Consider the following 17966-nt stretch of genomic DNA (forward strand, 5'->3'; position numbering starts at 1 on the left):
AGCCTTTCATTGAAGAACTTTGTTGATGGAAAAGAGGTGGTTTTTATTAAACTTGCAAATGATGCCAATGTGAAATATAACAGTATGCTGGATAACAGGACCAGAGCTGAAAAATATTCTTCACATTCTACGCCACTGCTTTTTAAGTATAAAGTAGGGTTTAGCAAGAACAGTAAGCGCCACTGCCCTCATTGGGAGCAACATCAGTGTCTGTCTGAGAGCATGCAAGACTGGAGATCCAGTGCAATACAAATAAGAAAATATTGCTTTTTCAAAGATGCATCTTATTAGAACAGTAAAACAAGAGTGCCCACTGTTTAAGTATCTGAATGGCTGTGGATGGATTTAACAGCTACAATGACAGGATTATTATCTACTTTCAAGTCATTCCTAAGGCTCACATCACATAAGGCCAGTTCTAGGAAGCATTAAAAAAAAGCAACACAAGGGAAAAAACATAACTTGCAAGTTCTAAGATATATCTGCAACACCAGTTAATATTTAATGGTAGTTGCTGTCAAAGTATCACAGGTCACAGTTTCAGGCACATTTTTCAAAATATCATCAAAATAACATTGTCATTAGTTTTCAACAGACACAAAAATTTCTGATCCTATAAATACCCTACAATCCTTTCTTTTAGCACAATGGGCCATTTGGAAATACTTACGGAAAGTGCAATATTCTTTAGCATTAAAATAAAAGCTTGATTTAATGGCAAATGTCCCTAAAAGCAATACTAAGTATTTTTCCTAGATTATTATACTCCAGCAGAGATATTTTAAATTTTACTGGTCCAGTATTGATGGAAAATGACAGTATTCACAGTCTTTTTTTCGATTGTTGTTTCCAAATTACGCTCTTTGGCAAGGCTGCACAAGAGACTTCAGAAACTACAACAAGCCAAGCAATCAAGTAAAAATCATAAATACCTCCATATGAAAAGAGGCAGCAACTTTTTAATAGAAACAGTAAAAGAACAAAACTCCCAAGGCAAATCAAAATTTTGGTACGACTGGCAGCCTATGTGTTATTTTTCTGTAGAAAGGCACAAATAACATGCAGGTTATGGGCATCTTCTCTTGAATTTTCTTAAAACACAGAATCTCTGACCCAGAAGTGTGGCATGCACTCTTTCTGAAAAGCAAGATTTTTACGTCTTTCAATCCTTTTATTTAGCATGGTCCACACACCAAAGTGAAGCTGACGGAGAATGATGTGTGACAAGGTCTTTTAAAGATTACTTTTCCCGTCATCACAGGGAACTGACAAGTAGAATAATAATATCTGGTATTAAAAACTAATTCCAGAAGCTGACTTCATCTCACAATGAACAGACGTGCTACCTATTCACGGAAAACATTACATTCATTTGCATACCTTCATCTAAATACTCAATGTTTTACAAAGGAAAGCTCTGAAGCACAGCAGTAACGAATGTTCTGATGCTCAAAGTTGTGATACAAATGTCTTCTCCACAGCATACTTTAAAAACATGTAGAAAGGCACTTCTAGTTGAGCTTAATATCAAGATTTTATCTTACACGAATACATTTGTAACTGACTACTTACAACTCCTTCTGCTTTTTTTTTTTTTTTAAGCTAAAAGTGATTGATCCCTTTCTATCAAGGCCACTCTGATATTTCACAGGTTCAAAGCCATGATAATAAGTAGGATTCTGACAGCCCCAGGTATCAGTAAGGCCCTCCTATCAGCTGCTCTTCTACAACCATCATTTTAAAGCCTATCTGGGCCCTAGAAAAATCTTCTCCAAAGGTATGTTCTGTGCTGTCACAGCTAAACAAAAGCTCAGCTGTTTACACTTTAGCCCTTAAAATCTGGAGATAAGCAGTTATTCTATTCAAAAAATTAAAAGAAAAAAAAGACATCTCTTTTTATACCAAAATATTATATTCCAGTCTGAAACTCACTTCTTAAATAATTCCTAGAAATCTGCTTCTTAAAATCATGTAATTCCATAGCAAACACTCAGAAACACCTGCATAAGTACAATAGCTCTACCAAAGAAATACCTTTTTATTTTTCCAATGGTAATAAAGATGTATGAACCAATACTCACACTAATTGAATAACTATCAAATTTCCTGATAAAAAGCTATGCAAAGTGCTTAATGATTCAAGTCTTCTTTCTCTGACCATACAGCTTTTATGCTTTTACTATCTGAAGACAAATCATCAATGAATTTCACTGTGGAATAGCAAACAAAAATTTAAAAATGTAAGCCACTTGGAAGGGGAACTTGATGTTGAGACTGCCTAAGTGGAATAGTCAGAGATGCAAAATCTTTAATCTCAGTGATGCTGAGGTTGCTACAGATGCCATCCTTGAAGATTAGAACTTTTTGCTTAACAAACAGTTCCTGTTGTTCATTGGGCTTTTGGTATAAGTGCTTCACAGGCATTATAGACACAATGATGGTAAACACTGGTAACACACACACGTGCTCAACATAACCAAGGAGGTTCTGAGCACTGGCTGTATTTCCAAACATTCCTGGCTCTAACATATCTACTATAAATTTCTAATTGCTCCAGTATATGGCAAAGAAAGACACTCTTAGGGAAAAGGGAGGCCAAGACCCTCCCATGACACAAGAGATTAAAAAATGAGTTTGACATCAGCAATGATGATATAAATACAATTTAGTTAGGGCTTCAGAGGCCAAAAATTTCAACAGCAAAAGTCAAATTTAGCTCAGAGAGAAAGATGGACAATCCTTACTCATTGTTCCTAATAAGACTACAGATTCTGGCTGCAGTATCAAGAATCAGCCACCTTCAGTAGGGAGCCAGCAGGGTGAACAGAAACACTAGCACTCTGATATACAAGCCAACTACCACCAATAGAAATTTTCTCAGAATTTTCTGAGCTCCAGAGTCCCTGATAACATGTGAACTAACAAGGGTTACAGCAGAAGCAAAGGAATTCTGGAGCATGGCCATACGTGTCTCCTGTAAACGCAGAAAGAATAAAATGTTTTTTTCATTTTTTTCCCAGAGGTAGCAAACACTGAAGTCCACATAAAGCTCTTAATCTGGCATTTGCTAAGAAAAATCCCTCAAATTTATACCAAACAGCCTTTGTAGAAGCCTTTAGATTCTTTATTTTTTTCCATCTTTGTAGATGGGAATCTGCTCAAGTGTTCCTTGAAGACAATATTTCATCCCATTTAATTACGAATTAATTGCAGAATTCACAACAGATGGATAAGTCATCTACAGAGCCATGAAGAATAATTAGAAGGGAGGAGGAGAGTGAAAGAAAGGCCAGCAGCAGGTGACAGGGTTGTTTTTTTTTTTGAAGGGCTGAAGAAACAGAAAACCAATGAAAATCATCTTTTAGAAAGCTGACACGGACAGAGTAAACCTGAATTGTACTGCAACTCCCTGCCACGCACAGCCCACAAAGCTTTGCAGGTTCTCAGGGTCCTGCAAGAAGAGTACAGAGCAGCTGCTGCTAAAAACTAACAGATTCACCAGGCAAAATTTGAAATAAGAGAGACATTCTAATCCACCAATGTTCATCTTCAGTTACCCTTTTTTTTATACAGACAAGCATATTACACAATACGATACACAAAACGGGACTTCTACTTAAAAGATAAAGTGCACACCTCTGCTTTTGAGAAACAATAACTCAGTTACGTTTACAGTGATTGCTACTTCACTTATAATATTTAAATCAAATAAATCTTAATTATTCCAAACGGCTTTCTAGTAGTTAGACCTGCTGTTTTCGTAAGAATCATCCATACCCTACCTGGTTTGCTTTAATTTTAGTATAAAATTAAACTGTGCACAAAGCCTACTCTTGGTACTACAATGCAAATTATGATGTTTATTTTAAATCTTGTTAGTATGGGTGATGTGCTGTAACTGAAATGGCATTTCAATCCATAGTTGTCAACTGGGAACTTCTTTCGTCTATTCTAAATGCTGATTTTCACATATATATATATATTTACATTTATTTATATACACACACAAACATGCACATATTTGTATTTTTTTGTATAAACAGAACCATACTAATTAGAACTTTCAGAAAGGAGTAGGATACTAGGCAGAAAAAATACCCTAGGAAAACAACCTTTCGCTTTCCTACTGTACCCATGGGCAGAAGTGTATTTCTTAACAACTAAGTTTCAAAGAACTATTTAAAAGTAAATCAGCTGCCAGCAACCTGTTTTCAGTAGAAACAGCGCAGAAAAGTATCTAATGACTATTGTAATTAATAAAACAAATTATAGCAGCTATATCTCAAAAGTAAATGCAGATTTATTTAACGTGAGTAGCAGTTTGCCAAAACAGATGTTGCAGGTGGGGAAAGCTTTGAGCCTGCTTCTAGAACTTCAAACCTTTCACATCTGCCACAATCTTGTTGTAGATACCCTGCAATCTCCCAAAGTACAGCCATCTCTGCAGACACACAATCCATCCTCTCTACAGGGAAGCCATGGAGAGGGAAGGAAGATAAATAAGCGCACCTACATACACTTTGACATCATCTCAGAGAATGTCTGCGTTAAATGAGGGTTTGCAGAAATCCCACATGATTGTGTCTCCTTTAGGATGACAAATTCCCTGCTCATTTTGCCTCAGAAAGCTGTTTTAGAAGAGCTTTTTTTCCCAGTCACAGTATAGGTAGAAAAGTGCCACCCCAAAAATAATAACAACAACAACAACAACATGAAGACAGAGTCGATAACCAGCATCATGTGTAATCTATGTGTAAAGTAGGCTCCTGAGAGAAAACCTCCAAAGAGCAGACTATCTCAGAATCTGTGATCATAAAATCCCTACAGTTTAGGGTTGGAGCTCATTATTGTCGGGAGCCAATTATGGTACAAATTGAGAAAAATAATTAAAAAGCGACAAAGGAATGTTGCCAACAAAACGTTCTTTAGAAACATGCTTTAGATGCTTTAGAAACAGCTTTTATAGCCAAACTGATGACTTTTGTAAGCACGATCATTTATACTCCAGTAATTGCCTATAATTCCCCTCAAAAGCTACACACAGAAGAATTAAACAGAAACAGAAAATAGAAAACTTAATAAGGAGCCATTGAAAAACTAAGAGACTCGAGTAAATTGCAGTAGGATAACACTTGCAGTGCATATGACAGTGGCCTGTATTTTGTAATAAACCACTGAATTCGTGAGCATTGTGAACTACAATTCAGTGACAAGCTCAGGAAAGAAAAAGACACTACTCTATTGTACTTTAAAGGTACTACTCTACCATATTGTTCTGTAAGACCAGCTGAATTCCAAATTCTTGGAATTCACAAGCAAAGTTCTAAAAAAGAGCACGAAAGTGTTGAAGATGCACCTTTTTACTTCATCTTCCTTCACTCTCGTTAAATATAAACTCTTCTTTGGTATTTCCACAATTGCCATTTGATTATACGTTACTATCCAATCAGTTAGAACCTAAAAATTTCTACTGCTCACTAATGTAAATTCAATTTCTGAAGAAAGCAAAAAAATAAAAAAAATACAAGGTACATTTTTACTTTTAGATTACTCACAGAAAATGATTCTTTGCCAACTATGAAATTATCATCTACCACCTGGAGTTTCAGATCCTTTGAGTGTTCACAGAGAGCATATTCATTCAGCAAGTCTCAAAAGGTAAGCTATTATAAACCTAAGTTATTTCACATCACAAAACAGCTTAGTTATTGGAAGCTGTAACAAAATGGCAACAAGACTAAGAGTACTGTCCATGTGTATATGCTTCCCCCTTTCATGACCCAACTAAACATTAAATGGAGGGTTCCATGGTCCTATATCCTTTCTTCTCACATTTTCTTCCAAAGCTTTCGTCTAATTGCATATCATTATAGCTTTCTGGTCTCAGACCTCTAACAATTTAATTTGCTAATCTTACAAACTCTTACAAAAGAAGAAAGAAATTTATGTTAATATAGCAATCAAGAATTCAGTTGTTCAGATATGAAAGATCATTTCTTTTCCAAGTTCATAACTCCATTACTTTCAGCAGCACAAGCATGCAGCAGGGCAACTTCAAATTACACATACAGAAGCCATTATCAATTGGTATTGTCATATTTTTCATATTACTCATATTATTGCATGGATTCATAGGAACACTTTTTTTTTTTTTTTTAAGAAAATATGCTTGTTCTAGAAGTTCATATATATGAGGATTTTTTTTTTTCATCCTCTCTGTAATGGAATTCTGCAATATCCTCAATTAATTCAATTTCATCGGGATTCTTTTATTTCATAATAACAAAAACACCCAATCCTAACGATCAAATTTTGTTCTTTCACCCATATACTTCATATAACAAAGAAGAAATAATGTGACCTGAGTAGTTTCCTTCACTCATATCAATTCCCTTCTCAAAGGAAAGGCTTCCTCTTTATATCTTTTTTTTTTTTTGTATGGATTACAGAGAAGGTTAACTGTTACCTTATCTTAGGCTGAATTTAATAAAGTTAATAAACATAACAATTTTGAGAGCAAAAGGAAACTGTTCACAGATATTATAGCTCTTTTAAGATGCTCACTTCCAGTTAGACGCTAGCTGCATTAGGGTACGTCTACACCATGCAACGTAATGTCAAGTAAATGCCCAAGCTAAATATCTCAAGAAGCAGAGTAAAATAAGCAAAATTTGCATTGGTGTGATTATTCTCTTTCCAGTTGAATCTGAGATATTGTACAAACACTGCCAAAGCACATTGCACAGAGTCACCTGAACTGTCAAGAGTTCTGTCAGGAGAAAAAGCACCATGACTGACACTTCAGAGATCCCAAGGCATTTATAAGGCTGTACTTAAAAGTGCAGCAATAGGGAGATGTCAACCAAAGTGCCAATAAGAGAGATTCCTATCACAATGAAACTTCTCTTAGAAAAATTTTATGCTGGCTTACATAATGATCAATGCATTACAAGAGAAGATCTCTACAGGATTTGATTTCCCACATAGAAAGAGAGCAACTGTGTAATCATAAAATAGAGCGTAAATTATGTTTACAAAAATTAGTGGTTTGCTTTATATATTTTTACTGACCCACAGAAATAGTTTATAGATGGATTTCCATTAGTTTGTTTGCTGTAATACGAATGTGGCGGAATCAAATTTTAAACACTGCTGCACTTTGGTCCATTGGGAGTCTCTGATGATCTTCTACGCTATTAAAGGCCCTCATCTTACCAGAAAGAGATGGCAGCAAGTAGAACAAAAGCAAAGCCATAACCTTCAGCTTTATTAGAAATGTTTGTCTGTTTTTTAATGTTATGTCACTTATGTGTCTATGCATATAAGAGTCAGGCACATATAAAGTGTAACTCCATATGTAAGGCTGGAAGAATTTACCAACAGCTACACAAGAATATATTCTTCTCCACTCTGCAGAAGCAAAAAAAAATTAAAAACCATTTGTTCTCAGCTTCTGATCAAATGTATCACACATCCAGGATCCATAATATAGAAGAGATTTGTCCAACTTAGAAGCAGCATTTATAATAGCAGAAGGTCTTGGACAGAGATTTGCAGTATATTAACATAAGCCCTGACTTTCAAGAAGTGTTCAACTAGCTACCAAGATATTGATAGCCAAAACATACATTTAAATAAACTGCTAAGGTACATCTTTCCAAATGTATTTGGCCTATATTTAGTACTATAACTTGTCAAGCTCCCTTTAAACAAATTAAAAAAAAAGAATAGTTGGCACTTGTACCGAAGAGCTTCTTCTCACTGTTACTGAAGCACAAAGCTGGTAGAAACAACATTCAATTTTCACATGGTCAAATATGGAAGTCACTCACTGCCCTAGCCTAATACCTGCAAATACATACTGCGCAGTATCTAAACTGAACAGCCCTTAGAAAAAATACACAGGCTTTCAAATGAATCAAAGCACAATTAGCTAACATTTATCTTTACAATTGTGTCTATACTCACAATGCTCAAAATTGACAAATGCTTTCTTTTCCTTGAACAACTTCAAGCACTCTATTTAAAATCAGTGTTTAAAATGCTAACATCTTCGGAGATTATTTGCCAAACCATCAGGAAACGTATGCACTAAATTGAAAATTAAACTAAGACATTTTCCTTTTGTTCTTTCAACATTCAGAAACAAATGCAGAAGAAAGCAATCCTGGAAACAATCTTTTGAACCAGTGCAGAAAAATTCACAGATGCCTTGCCTTGTACCTTCATAGCTTCAGCCTGTTCAATTTAGCTTGAGAGTGACAACAAACTACTAGCAATAAAATTTCCTGCAGTGAAAAAATGCATTTGCTATCAGAAATGACAATGAAATAACCTACTCCATGGAAAAGGTAATAGTTCATGACTTAACCAATGTAACAGTAAAGGATGCAAACATCATACCTTTCCCAGAAGCACAAAATAGTTGGGGTTTACAGGGACCTTAAAGATGATTGTTCCGACACCCTGTCATGGATAGAGTCACCGTCCTCTACATCAGGTTGCCCAAAACCCTGTTCAACCTGGCCTTGAACACCCCCAGGGATGGGGTACTCACACAACTTCTCTGGGCAGCCTGTTCTGGCACATCATCACTCTCTGAATGAAGAATTTCCATCTAAAACCTAAAATCTAACCTAAATCTCTTCTTTTTTTAGTTTAAAATAATAGCCCCTTGTCCTATCACCATCAAACCGTGTAAAAAGTTGGTCCTCCTCCTGTTTATAAGCTCTCCTCAAGTACTGCATGGCTTCAAAGAGGACTCCCTGGAGCCTTCTCTTCTCCAAACTAAACAGGATCAACTCCCTCAACCTTTCTCCAAAAGAGAGGTGGTCCAGCCTTCTGATCAACCTTTGTGACCTCCTCTGGACCCGCTCCAACAGCTCCATGCCTTTCTTGTGCTGGGGGCCCCAGGTCTGGACGCAGTATTCCCAATGGGGCTTCACAAGGGTAGAGTGGAGGGGAAAACCACCCACCTCACCCTGCTGGCCACCTCTCTCCTGATGCAGCTCAGGATACAGTTGACTTTCAAGGCTGCAAGCACACAATGCCAACGCTTGTTGAGCTCTTTATCCACCAGTGCCCCCCAAGTCATACAGGGCTGCTCTCAATCCACTGCTGCCCAGTCTGTATTTGAGCTTGGGATTGCCCCAACCCAGGAGCAGGACTTTGCTGAACCACAAGTTGTTCTCATGGACCCACCGCTCAAGTCTGTCAAACCACCAAATTCCTTCAAGTATATGTTTTACTGCAGCCAGTAGAAACTATGTACACTAACAGTGTTTCATAGTAACTGCATTCAAGAGTCATGTAAGAAAAAACAACCTATAGAAATAAATGGGAGTGACTGAATAAAAATTTTCTTCCTCTAACGGAAGTACAGTCTTTTGGTTTAGAGTAATCAAAGGCAAAGATAAAGAGAAAACTTAAAATAACTGCTACAGTATTTCACAGTTAAAATAACATTTCATAAAATACTCACATAAAATGCATATTTACTTTCAAAGGGGAAATGCCCAAAAGAAACGGAAATGCCAAAGCATATTGCAGTCTACTTGATAAAACAAAAATTAAATAATCATTGTTCACTAGGAAATTACAAATGTCTTTATTACAGCTTGATAGTGAACCTGCAAGTTGAAATCTGTTCCAAGTAGTACTATGCCCTTTTAATCACTCCTCATACAGTTTCAGACAGATGCAAGGAACAAACTACCAACATGGTTTACTACAACTCAGTTATGTAAAAATTCCACAATTAATTTCATCACAAATATGGAATAATTAAGTATAACCAAACAAGTATGAAAGTTACAAAGTTACACAACTTTGTTGTGAACACATATCTACAAAAATAGACTCTTAGTATCTAGAAAGTTTAGTTATTATATTCATTTTAAAATTCCAACTGGTGCAACACAAAGTAATTTAAAAAATAAAGTCCTCAGTAAGAATAAGCTTGCAACATAATTCGAGGCTCTACCATGGACACCCCCATGAACAGCCGTATGGAAACGTTCTCAAAGGCTACGACCAACACACATGTGTCTCACACCATTCTAACAAGCCATAGGAAAAGCAGTTGCCTCTTAAATAACTGGATTCTACATACACAATAATTACACAGCCTTTATATAGGAAAATTTCTTCTGTTTCTAAATTACTTAATAATCGCTTTTCCCTATTCAACATATTTCCCATGGTTAATGTATGTATGTATAAACACAAAGAAAAATGTCTTAGCCATAATTTAAGATGGTTATGAAGAGATTTTAATATCTAATTAAGATGGGTCATTATTTCAAAGAGACACCATTGTAGATTAACTGAATGATGCAGTATATGGCATTGACTCAACTGGCAGCATTATTTTCTTTGAGTCTAGAACAAGGTAATATCCTATGCAAGAATTAAATGCTTTGATCCATTCTGACATCCTCAGGAATATCTTTTATTGATGCAACAGAGATGCCTGCCAGGGTTTCCTTATCATCAGAATCAATGCTGCTAAAGGTGCTGTATTTCAGATGCAATCTAACACTAAGCTTCTATTTTAGTTAACTAGGGAGCTCCTTAAACGAGATTATAATATTCTGTAGACTTTAAAAAATTCTACTTTGGGTAACTCTGCACCATCTAAGTTCTCATTACTGTTTCTACTGAAAAGTGCCTTTCTGTCCTATCAAGTTGTTCTGCTGAGCACAGTTAAACAGTTCTCACAACTCTTCACTCACTCTGCATCAGCAGCAGCCGTATAATTCCTATGAACAGATCTTGGTCCTGAAGGCCCTACTCACAGATGTAAATGTATGTCTGATGAGACTAGTACTGCCTATTAAGTTTGTAAAACACACAGACATGGAACTGTAACATGTTATTATAAAACATTTACATACTCAAAGACTGCAAAACAATAGGATTTCCTTACTGTGATTTCCCTTCCACACTTGGAAGTAAAGCAAATAAACATATAATACTTCATACTTTTAAGCCAACATCAGTTCTTTAATACAGTTTATAACAAAATTAGGTAGTCTTAGCAATAAGTTACAGCAAACGCAAAATAAGCTCTTCACTAAAAACATCTGGCTTGTGGATTGATTTTTCAAACAGTTAAAGACTTACATAATACTTGAAACATACAAACCAAAATCAAATGACATAACAGGCTATAAACCTGGTACTAGATCTTGCACTAGCTAAAGAAAAGTACAATTCCTTCCACTTTCAAGTTGAGAACTAAGAAACCAAAGTTATGAATAGGCAAAGTGTTGGAGATGCTACCACATCCAACACATTTCTATAATTCTCTGTGATCCACAGCTCCAGTTTCTAAAACCTATGAATTGAGAATGGATGCATCTTGTGTGTGCAAATTTTGTTACATAACATAAAGCACTGGTTGGTTAGGCAACCAGAGTACTGCATTAACCACCATTTTTCCATCAGAGTAACACTGTGGTGTGTGACAGTGAAGCAGCCATGCAGTTCCTTGCCTTGATCCTCTTGTCAGTGTCAAGGCACTCAAAAGTTCCAGAAGTCTTTGTCTTCTAAGTTAATATCTACTGAAAAGATTACCTTACAGATTTTAACATCTTAAAGGTTAAAAAAAAAATCAGTTTTTTAGTCTTAAAAATCTTCCACACAACACAACAGTTAATTCATAAAACATCTGTATATTCCATAACAAATTCAGCTAGCCTATGGCAAGACATGTTTCAAGTTCCTTCCACATGTCAATGAACATAAACTCATTCAAAAGTTTCTGCTGATGGTCACATTCATTTGAAATAAATAATAGCTTTTTATTTGATTTCAGACACTTAATCTACTACCTCTTCCTCAGATACGTTTCTGCTTTTTAAGTTTAAAGCCTGATTCAGCAATACTGAAACTGAAGAGTTCCGCAATTAACATCCTGTACCTCATCCCCATTATTGTAACTTAACTGCTCTCCTTTTTTTCCTTCTCTGTCCAATCTCTACGTCCTTTTCTATTCATACAGTTATTACCTAGATCCACCCCTGATTTCTATTTCCTGAGCACTGTCATCTTTCTTTTTTTACAAGGTTAAAGAAAGTAGAAGTACACAGGGGGTTGAATAAGAACATTAAGTCAGGATAGGAGTACAGAGTAGACCAATGCCTTCCAATCTATTTTTTGGATTCTCAGAGCCCTACAACTTTTCCTTGAGAGGCAGCACCCAGAGGCAAATGTAAATCTCTCTTGGTCACTGCATTTATATTCTACACTCCACATTCGATGCAAATAATGCAGAATTTGAATCACTAGGTTGGATAACAGGCACAGTTAGGAGTAAGTTTTCAGTTTTTTAAGTTAAAGAATAAACTCTTGGAAAACATTCAAGATATATCATAATAAACTCAAGATCATCTCAGTAAGACCACAGGCTAAAAACTAACAGACAGTAAAATACCTCTGAAAAGAGTCAGCTAGAGAAACATTGCTTTGAATTATTTTAATCTATTATTCTACAGGCAAGCAGCACAGACACTGTGGGCACTGAGCAAAGCTCTTATCTACCTCCTGATAAGCTGACACCTTCACCAGACCACACCTGTGTTTTCCCTATTTTTCTACTCCTTTTCAGAAAAGCTAAGGCAAGACAGATACTACCTTAGCCTTCCTAGGAGACTAGTTCAAGAGAAAGCAAGGGCTACTATGAAGCAACAGTTGCAAGTAAGTAACTGCTCAGCCTGTCTCATTTAATCTGCAAGCCTAAACACTAAAGCAAAATACACAAAGTTACAGATTCTTAGACCTCCAAGAAAGACAGCACTCTGTCACAAAGGATGACACTTTTCAAGCTAACCACAGAATTCAGACTTTCATGAAAAGGCATTATATCTACAGGAAAAGCAACTCCCAAACTGTCTACGAAATCATAACAAAGCAAACTACAGAAGTACATGAAACAGTTTTCAGCATAACTAAATTTTAAAGAATTTTTGTGGTAGTTCTCAAAACTTATTGGGTTACGCTATTATTCAAAACAAACCAGCAGAGTCTGCATCAAAGTGATGCAAAGTGATTTCAGCACCTTAAGCCTTAAGATAATTTCAGAGTCTCTACTCCAGTCTCAAAGAAGCAGCTGAGTCAGGAATGTGGTTAGATGCTCAGCTATGGAAGCATTTCTGATATCCTCTCATCTGCAGAATTCTTTATCAGCTACTTTGAGAGTTTCCCATCTGGCAACATCCAAAATAAACTCTACTTTTAGCAGTTCACCACCCCCATGTATTATTCACAGAGGTTACACCTCAGAGTTCCCTTTGTACATGTGGATCCCAAACTTTATCAGCAGCTGAAAACCACCACGCATCCTTCTAGAGTTAAAAACAGAAATAGCAGCTTGGCCTATTTCAAACACTGCAGCCTACAGCTATTTGATGTACTATCTTGAAGAAGGTTAGATAAAGAAAAAGTGCTTTTCTTTCTTATTTAGCATATTTGTTACTACAGTAAGGTCTTAGAAATTAATCTTCCAGTTTTGAATTTATAGAAAAGATTAAGTAAGCAAGTAAAAAACAGCTGGAAAATGTGTTTAAAACAATCTAAATGCTGAAAACCAGCATTACCAAGTGGCACCAATGAAAGTGTTTCAACAAGATTATTATTGCCAACAATGTGACAAATTAAATCCCGCAAAGTACAAAATGGTAATAAGACAAAAAAAACCCACAACCAATCTAGACAGCACTTCAGTTTCAGATATATTGAAAATGCTTAAGTACACACTGACATAGTAAAAAATCAGTCCTGAAAAGACATCTGAACTGTCATCGAGGGGATGGGCATTCTTTCTAAACAAGGAACTCAAACACTTACCCAGATTTCAGGTCTGTAATTCGTAAACAATTGGTAGCATCCAGGCCTACTTTTCCATTTCTCACCACACTCGAAATGAATGGTGAAAGGGCAGGAGAAATTCTGTTCAAGGCAACTTCAGGAGACATTGTAGCGTTCTCTCTTCCTTTTGTCTTTAGCTGTACAGGAACAGTAAGGGAGAAATACAATTTTAAAATATCCTACTTATTTGGTGTAAATTCACATATACTATGCCAACATCAAAGGAAAAACAAGCTTAGTGCTCTAGCGATCAGGAATTGAAGTATACAAAGTTAACTTTTTTCTCCTACCTCTGCAATGATCAAAGAAACCCATTTATTCAATTCAATCTCAATATAAAGAATCTTTAATCCTAGGCTGCTTTAATTAAGATCCTATCCCTATGAGAAAGATAAATCAAAGGTCCTTCTGACCATTCACAGCCTAGCTGTTCTCATAAGCATTCCCCTAGAGGCTGTAATTGACAAGCCACATTTGTTCTGCTTCTATCAACTAGACTTACAATACTGATTGCAGTGGGACTGCTCTCTCTACATATTTTCATTTGTAATACTACTACAAGCATAACCATCATCAGTATTACATTCACAACACTTCACTAAGAGCTAGACAGAGCATTTTGTGCTTCCTTCAAAGACTTTCCTATCAGTGATACTACCATGTTCTGAAAGGCATTCACACTCACAAAACAGATTGTGAAACTGTTACATACACACTTCAAGCACAGCTTTCTCAGAAGCACTTGCAATTGCACAACCTTGCGCTACATCAGTGAGGCCACTATAAGCACACTTGCTGCTTTTTAGACTAAATGCAGGGGCCGATCTCGTTTGTAATTTAAAGTAGTATCATGCTGAAAGCCTATACTGTGGGCAACACCAGGCTGTGGCAGAAGTGGAAGAAAGAAAGACAAGCAACCTATCTAAATGCTAACAATATATTTACTCATATTCCTGGTACATTTACAGTTCTACCTGAAAATCAACTGAATTTCAGAGTTTTACAAAATAGGGCCACAAGTGACTCAGTGTAATATAAAATTGCTACTGCAAATTTGGGCAGAAGGCCCCATAACTTAACTTAACTCTAGCCATTACAAACTCTTTATTATTCATCTACATTCACAAATAACAATGCACATGGACTGCTGTACTCACAACATTTCTCTATTTTTCCTAGCACTCAGCTTACAACCTTCAGTTGGTAACTAATGGATCTTCTGCAAACTGATAATTCCTTCCAGCAGGTAGCATCATTAATCATTTGAGCTATGTGTTTTGTTCTTACGAAAGCCATTCACACGGAAGCAGTATGAATGAGTCTTCAGGAGAACTTATCCTAGCTACGCTGAGTAAAACAAAGGCTGGGCATTTTCAGATGAATAAAAATACCCAGGGATTTCCTACAAATTGTAATTAATACAGTTTCCTGCACTTTATGGCAGCTACAGAAGCTCAAGACTGAATATCCATACACTAATATATAACTTGCTCTCCTTACATGCATGATATAGCGTAACTGACAACGGGCAGCCACTTCCACTTGCTTGGCAGACATTTATAGCCACTCAGGACACTCCCTCCCTTTGGTTACAGCTCTATTGAAACCCCCTGCCAACTCACCCAGAGACACTGAGAACATAAGCTCAGTTGGCCTACGTCAATGCAAAGACCAACAATTGAGCTTGAACAGCTAAAAAAAATGAGTTTAAACTAGAATGACAGATATTGCACAAGAGTGGCTAACTCTGGGCACGTTTTATTCCATCGTGTTTTATTCTACTGCAGGGAGAGTAAGGCCTTATTAACACGCAAAAAGCATGCTGAAACAGAGGCCATCCTAGCACTTCATATACAGAGACCTCAACATTAGTTCTGATTATACGACATCCTTCAAGGGAACTCAGGTATGAGGGTAGAATTGTGACGCGTGGAGATGCATGTGGTGACCAAAAGTGAAAACAGACACTTTCCAAAGTGAATGATAGGGTGATTCTTTACCTTTCCACTAGTGGAGTACGCAGGTATTGCCAGCACAAGGCGCCAGGGGCTCTGAAGCACCGCTCCTGGCTTTATTGCATCGCTTCTTTAAGACCCACAGTACCTTCTACATCTCGAGCCAGCTATTGCATAACACTTAAAGGCTCCCATTGGTTACACTCACTGATTTATTTTGTAAACAAAGGGATCCGTAAACAAAGGGATTTACAAACAGTAACACAACCGTATCATTTTCATAACTTTCAGTTCCCACAGACATCATCTTTTCCCCAGCTTAACGGCCCGGCAGCGCTGGGAACAGAGCACAGACCAAATTAACCCAAGGGAATTAAACACTAAATAACCCACGAGGCAACCTCCCTCTCAAACCCACGTATTTGGGAGAAATTCACAAACGAACAGCGGGACCCTTTCAGACTCAGCAGCCACAAGTTCAGGTCAGTCGAAGGCAAGCTCCTCAGCGAGAGCACGGAAACGAGCGTCCCCACCGCGGGGCCAAAACATTCGGCACGGGTTCAGCGTCGCACAGAGCGGCGCCACAGATGAGACCAAAGCGCACGGGAGCCTCCTGCGCCCGCCCCGCCGCCCAGCTCTGCCCGCACTGGGCGGGGTCGCCCGGCGTCGCTCCTCGGCCCCGTCCCGCTCTCCCCCTCCCCCCGCCGGAGTCGGGCCATCGGCGCCGTTCCCGGGGCTCCAGCAGCCACGTGCCGGCCCCGGGGCGGCGGGCGGGGCTGACCGAGGAGCCCGGCCCTCCGCCCCGAGATGTGCTGATGCCGATCCCGGCCCCGCGCCGCCTCCTGGCCGGCTGCGCCCCAGGGCCGGCGGAGGAGGCGGGAGCAGAGCCCGGGCCGCCCGCCGCCGCTGCCCCCCCCGGGGCCAGCAGGGGCGCTGGCTCCCTCCCTCCCGCCCGCCCCTCCCGGGCCCGCGTTCGAGCCCCGGCCCCGGCCCTGGCCCCGCCATACCTACGGCGGCCGAAGCGCGGCCCCTTAGCAACGGCCGCGGCCACGCGCCCGTCCCGTCCGCCCGCGCCCGGCGTGCGCGCTCCCGCCCCGCCGCGCGACGTGCGCGCCTCCGCGCTCCGCCGCCGCTGCCGCCGCCGCCGCGGCTCCCCGGGCCGCAGGGGGCTTCGCGGGCCTGGGAGCTGGCGGCGGCCGCAGCGCCTGGGCGGGTCTTCTCGCCGCGCAGCCTGGGGTTGGAGCGGGGGATGCGAGGGGCCGCGGGGAGCCTGCAGCCGGAGTGGCGCGGAATTAGCTGGCGGGACGGGGGCGGGCAGGAGCGAAGAGAGCGGCGTCCCGACAGGCGTTCGCCAGGGGCGCCCCTACCGGCCGAGGGCCCCCTCTCGCCCGCCGTCGCCGTGGCGACGGGCGAAGCCGCGGCGCGGCCTGGCGCGGAGGCCGGGCTCAGGGTCCAGGGTCCGGGCCCCGGAACCGGTTTGTCCGCCCTGTCCTCAGCGCCATGGCCGCCGAGGTGGCGGTGGTGGGATCGTGTATGACCGATCTGGTCAGGTTAGTACCTGGCGCGGCGGCACGGAGCCCTTGGCGCAGAGGGAGCTCGGGCCGCCACGCCGAGCTGCCGGGCCCGTCAGGGTCGGCCCCTTTGCTGGGAGCCTCGGGGAGCGGGGAGACGGGCTTCGGTCAGCCGCCTCCGCCGTGAGGGGGAAGGGAGACGTGGGTTTGTGGTTTCGGCTGCGCTCGGGGGCCCGGCGGCGCCCTGGCTGGAGCGATATGCCCACGAAATCGTGTGCTCCGATACTCGTTATCGGCGCAGAAACGATTTTGAGAAAGGTAAATAAATCCGGTCAGCTGGAAACTCGTTTCTGCCGGAAAAGCGAGAATGAAAGCTTAATGTTGAAAAGAAACTGAAATTAGGTCTGTGAAAAAGTAGAACGAAGCCCACTGCTGCAGCCCGCTGTTGTCTGACAGAGGGACAAGGCCCTGAGCTGTGCGTATCCATACAGGTGGGGACGTGGAAGTAAGGAGCCCTAACAAAATCTAGCTCCTCTGCACCCCGGAGTGGGTTTTCAAACTATGAAATCCTTTTTTAAAAGAATATCTTCCTTCCTTTTGATTCATCCTTTAGGCATTTGGGGTTTGGAAT

The 17966-nt window shown here is 39.9% G+C and overlaps 2 protein-coding genes across 6 annotated transcripts in view; one reads left to right on the top strand and one right to left on the bottom strand.

The window, feature by feature from the left end:
• BABAM2 (BRISC and BRCA1 A complex member 2) overlaps positions 1-16956 on the bottom strand; it is a 161189-nt gene extending 144233 nt beyond the window's left edge. For 3 of the 4 annotated variants that reach the window (XM_090135185.1, XM_090135184.1, XM_031594460.2), the window contains exons 1-2: positions 16832-16956; positions 13849-14006 (exon numbers count right to left, since the gene is read on the bottom strand). In XM_090135185.1, coding sequence (XP_089991311.1) covers positions 13849-13976 — 128 coding nt within the window. In that variant the 5' untranslated portion in view covers positions 13977-14006; positions 16832-16956. Of the gene's footprint in view, positions 1-13848; positions 14007-15869; positions 16528-16831 lie in introns of those variants that run through there. The other variant, XM_031594467.2, reaches the window with a different exon arrangement.
• Positions 16957-16985: 29 nt separating this feature from the next.
• RBKS (ribokinase) overlaps positions 16986-17966 on the top strand; it is a 66352-nt gene continuing 65371 nt past the window's right edge. Inside the window, exon 1 of one of the 2 annotated variants that reach the window (XM_031594440.2) lies at positions 16986-17374. In XM_031594440.2, coding sequence (XP_031450300.2) covers positions 17325-17374 — 50 coding nt within the window. In that variant the 5' untranslated portion in view covers positions 16986-17324. The remainder of the gene's footprint in view (positions 17375-17966) is intronic. The other variant, XM_090135186.1, reaches the window with a different exon arrangement.

The sequence above is a fragment of the Phasianus colchicus genome, chromosome 2 (genome assembly GCF_987193195.1).
Source record: "Phasianus colchicus chromosome 2, bPhaCol1.hap1.1, whole genome shotgun sequence".
NCBI lineage: Eukaryota > Metazoa > Chordata > Aves > Galliformes > Phasianidae > Phasianus > Phasianus colchicus.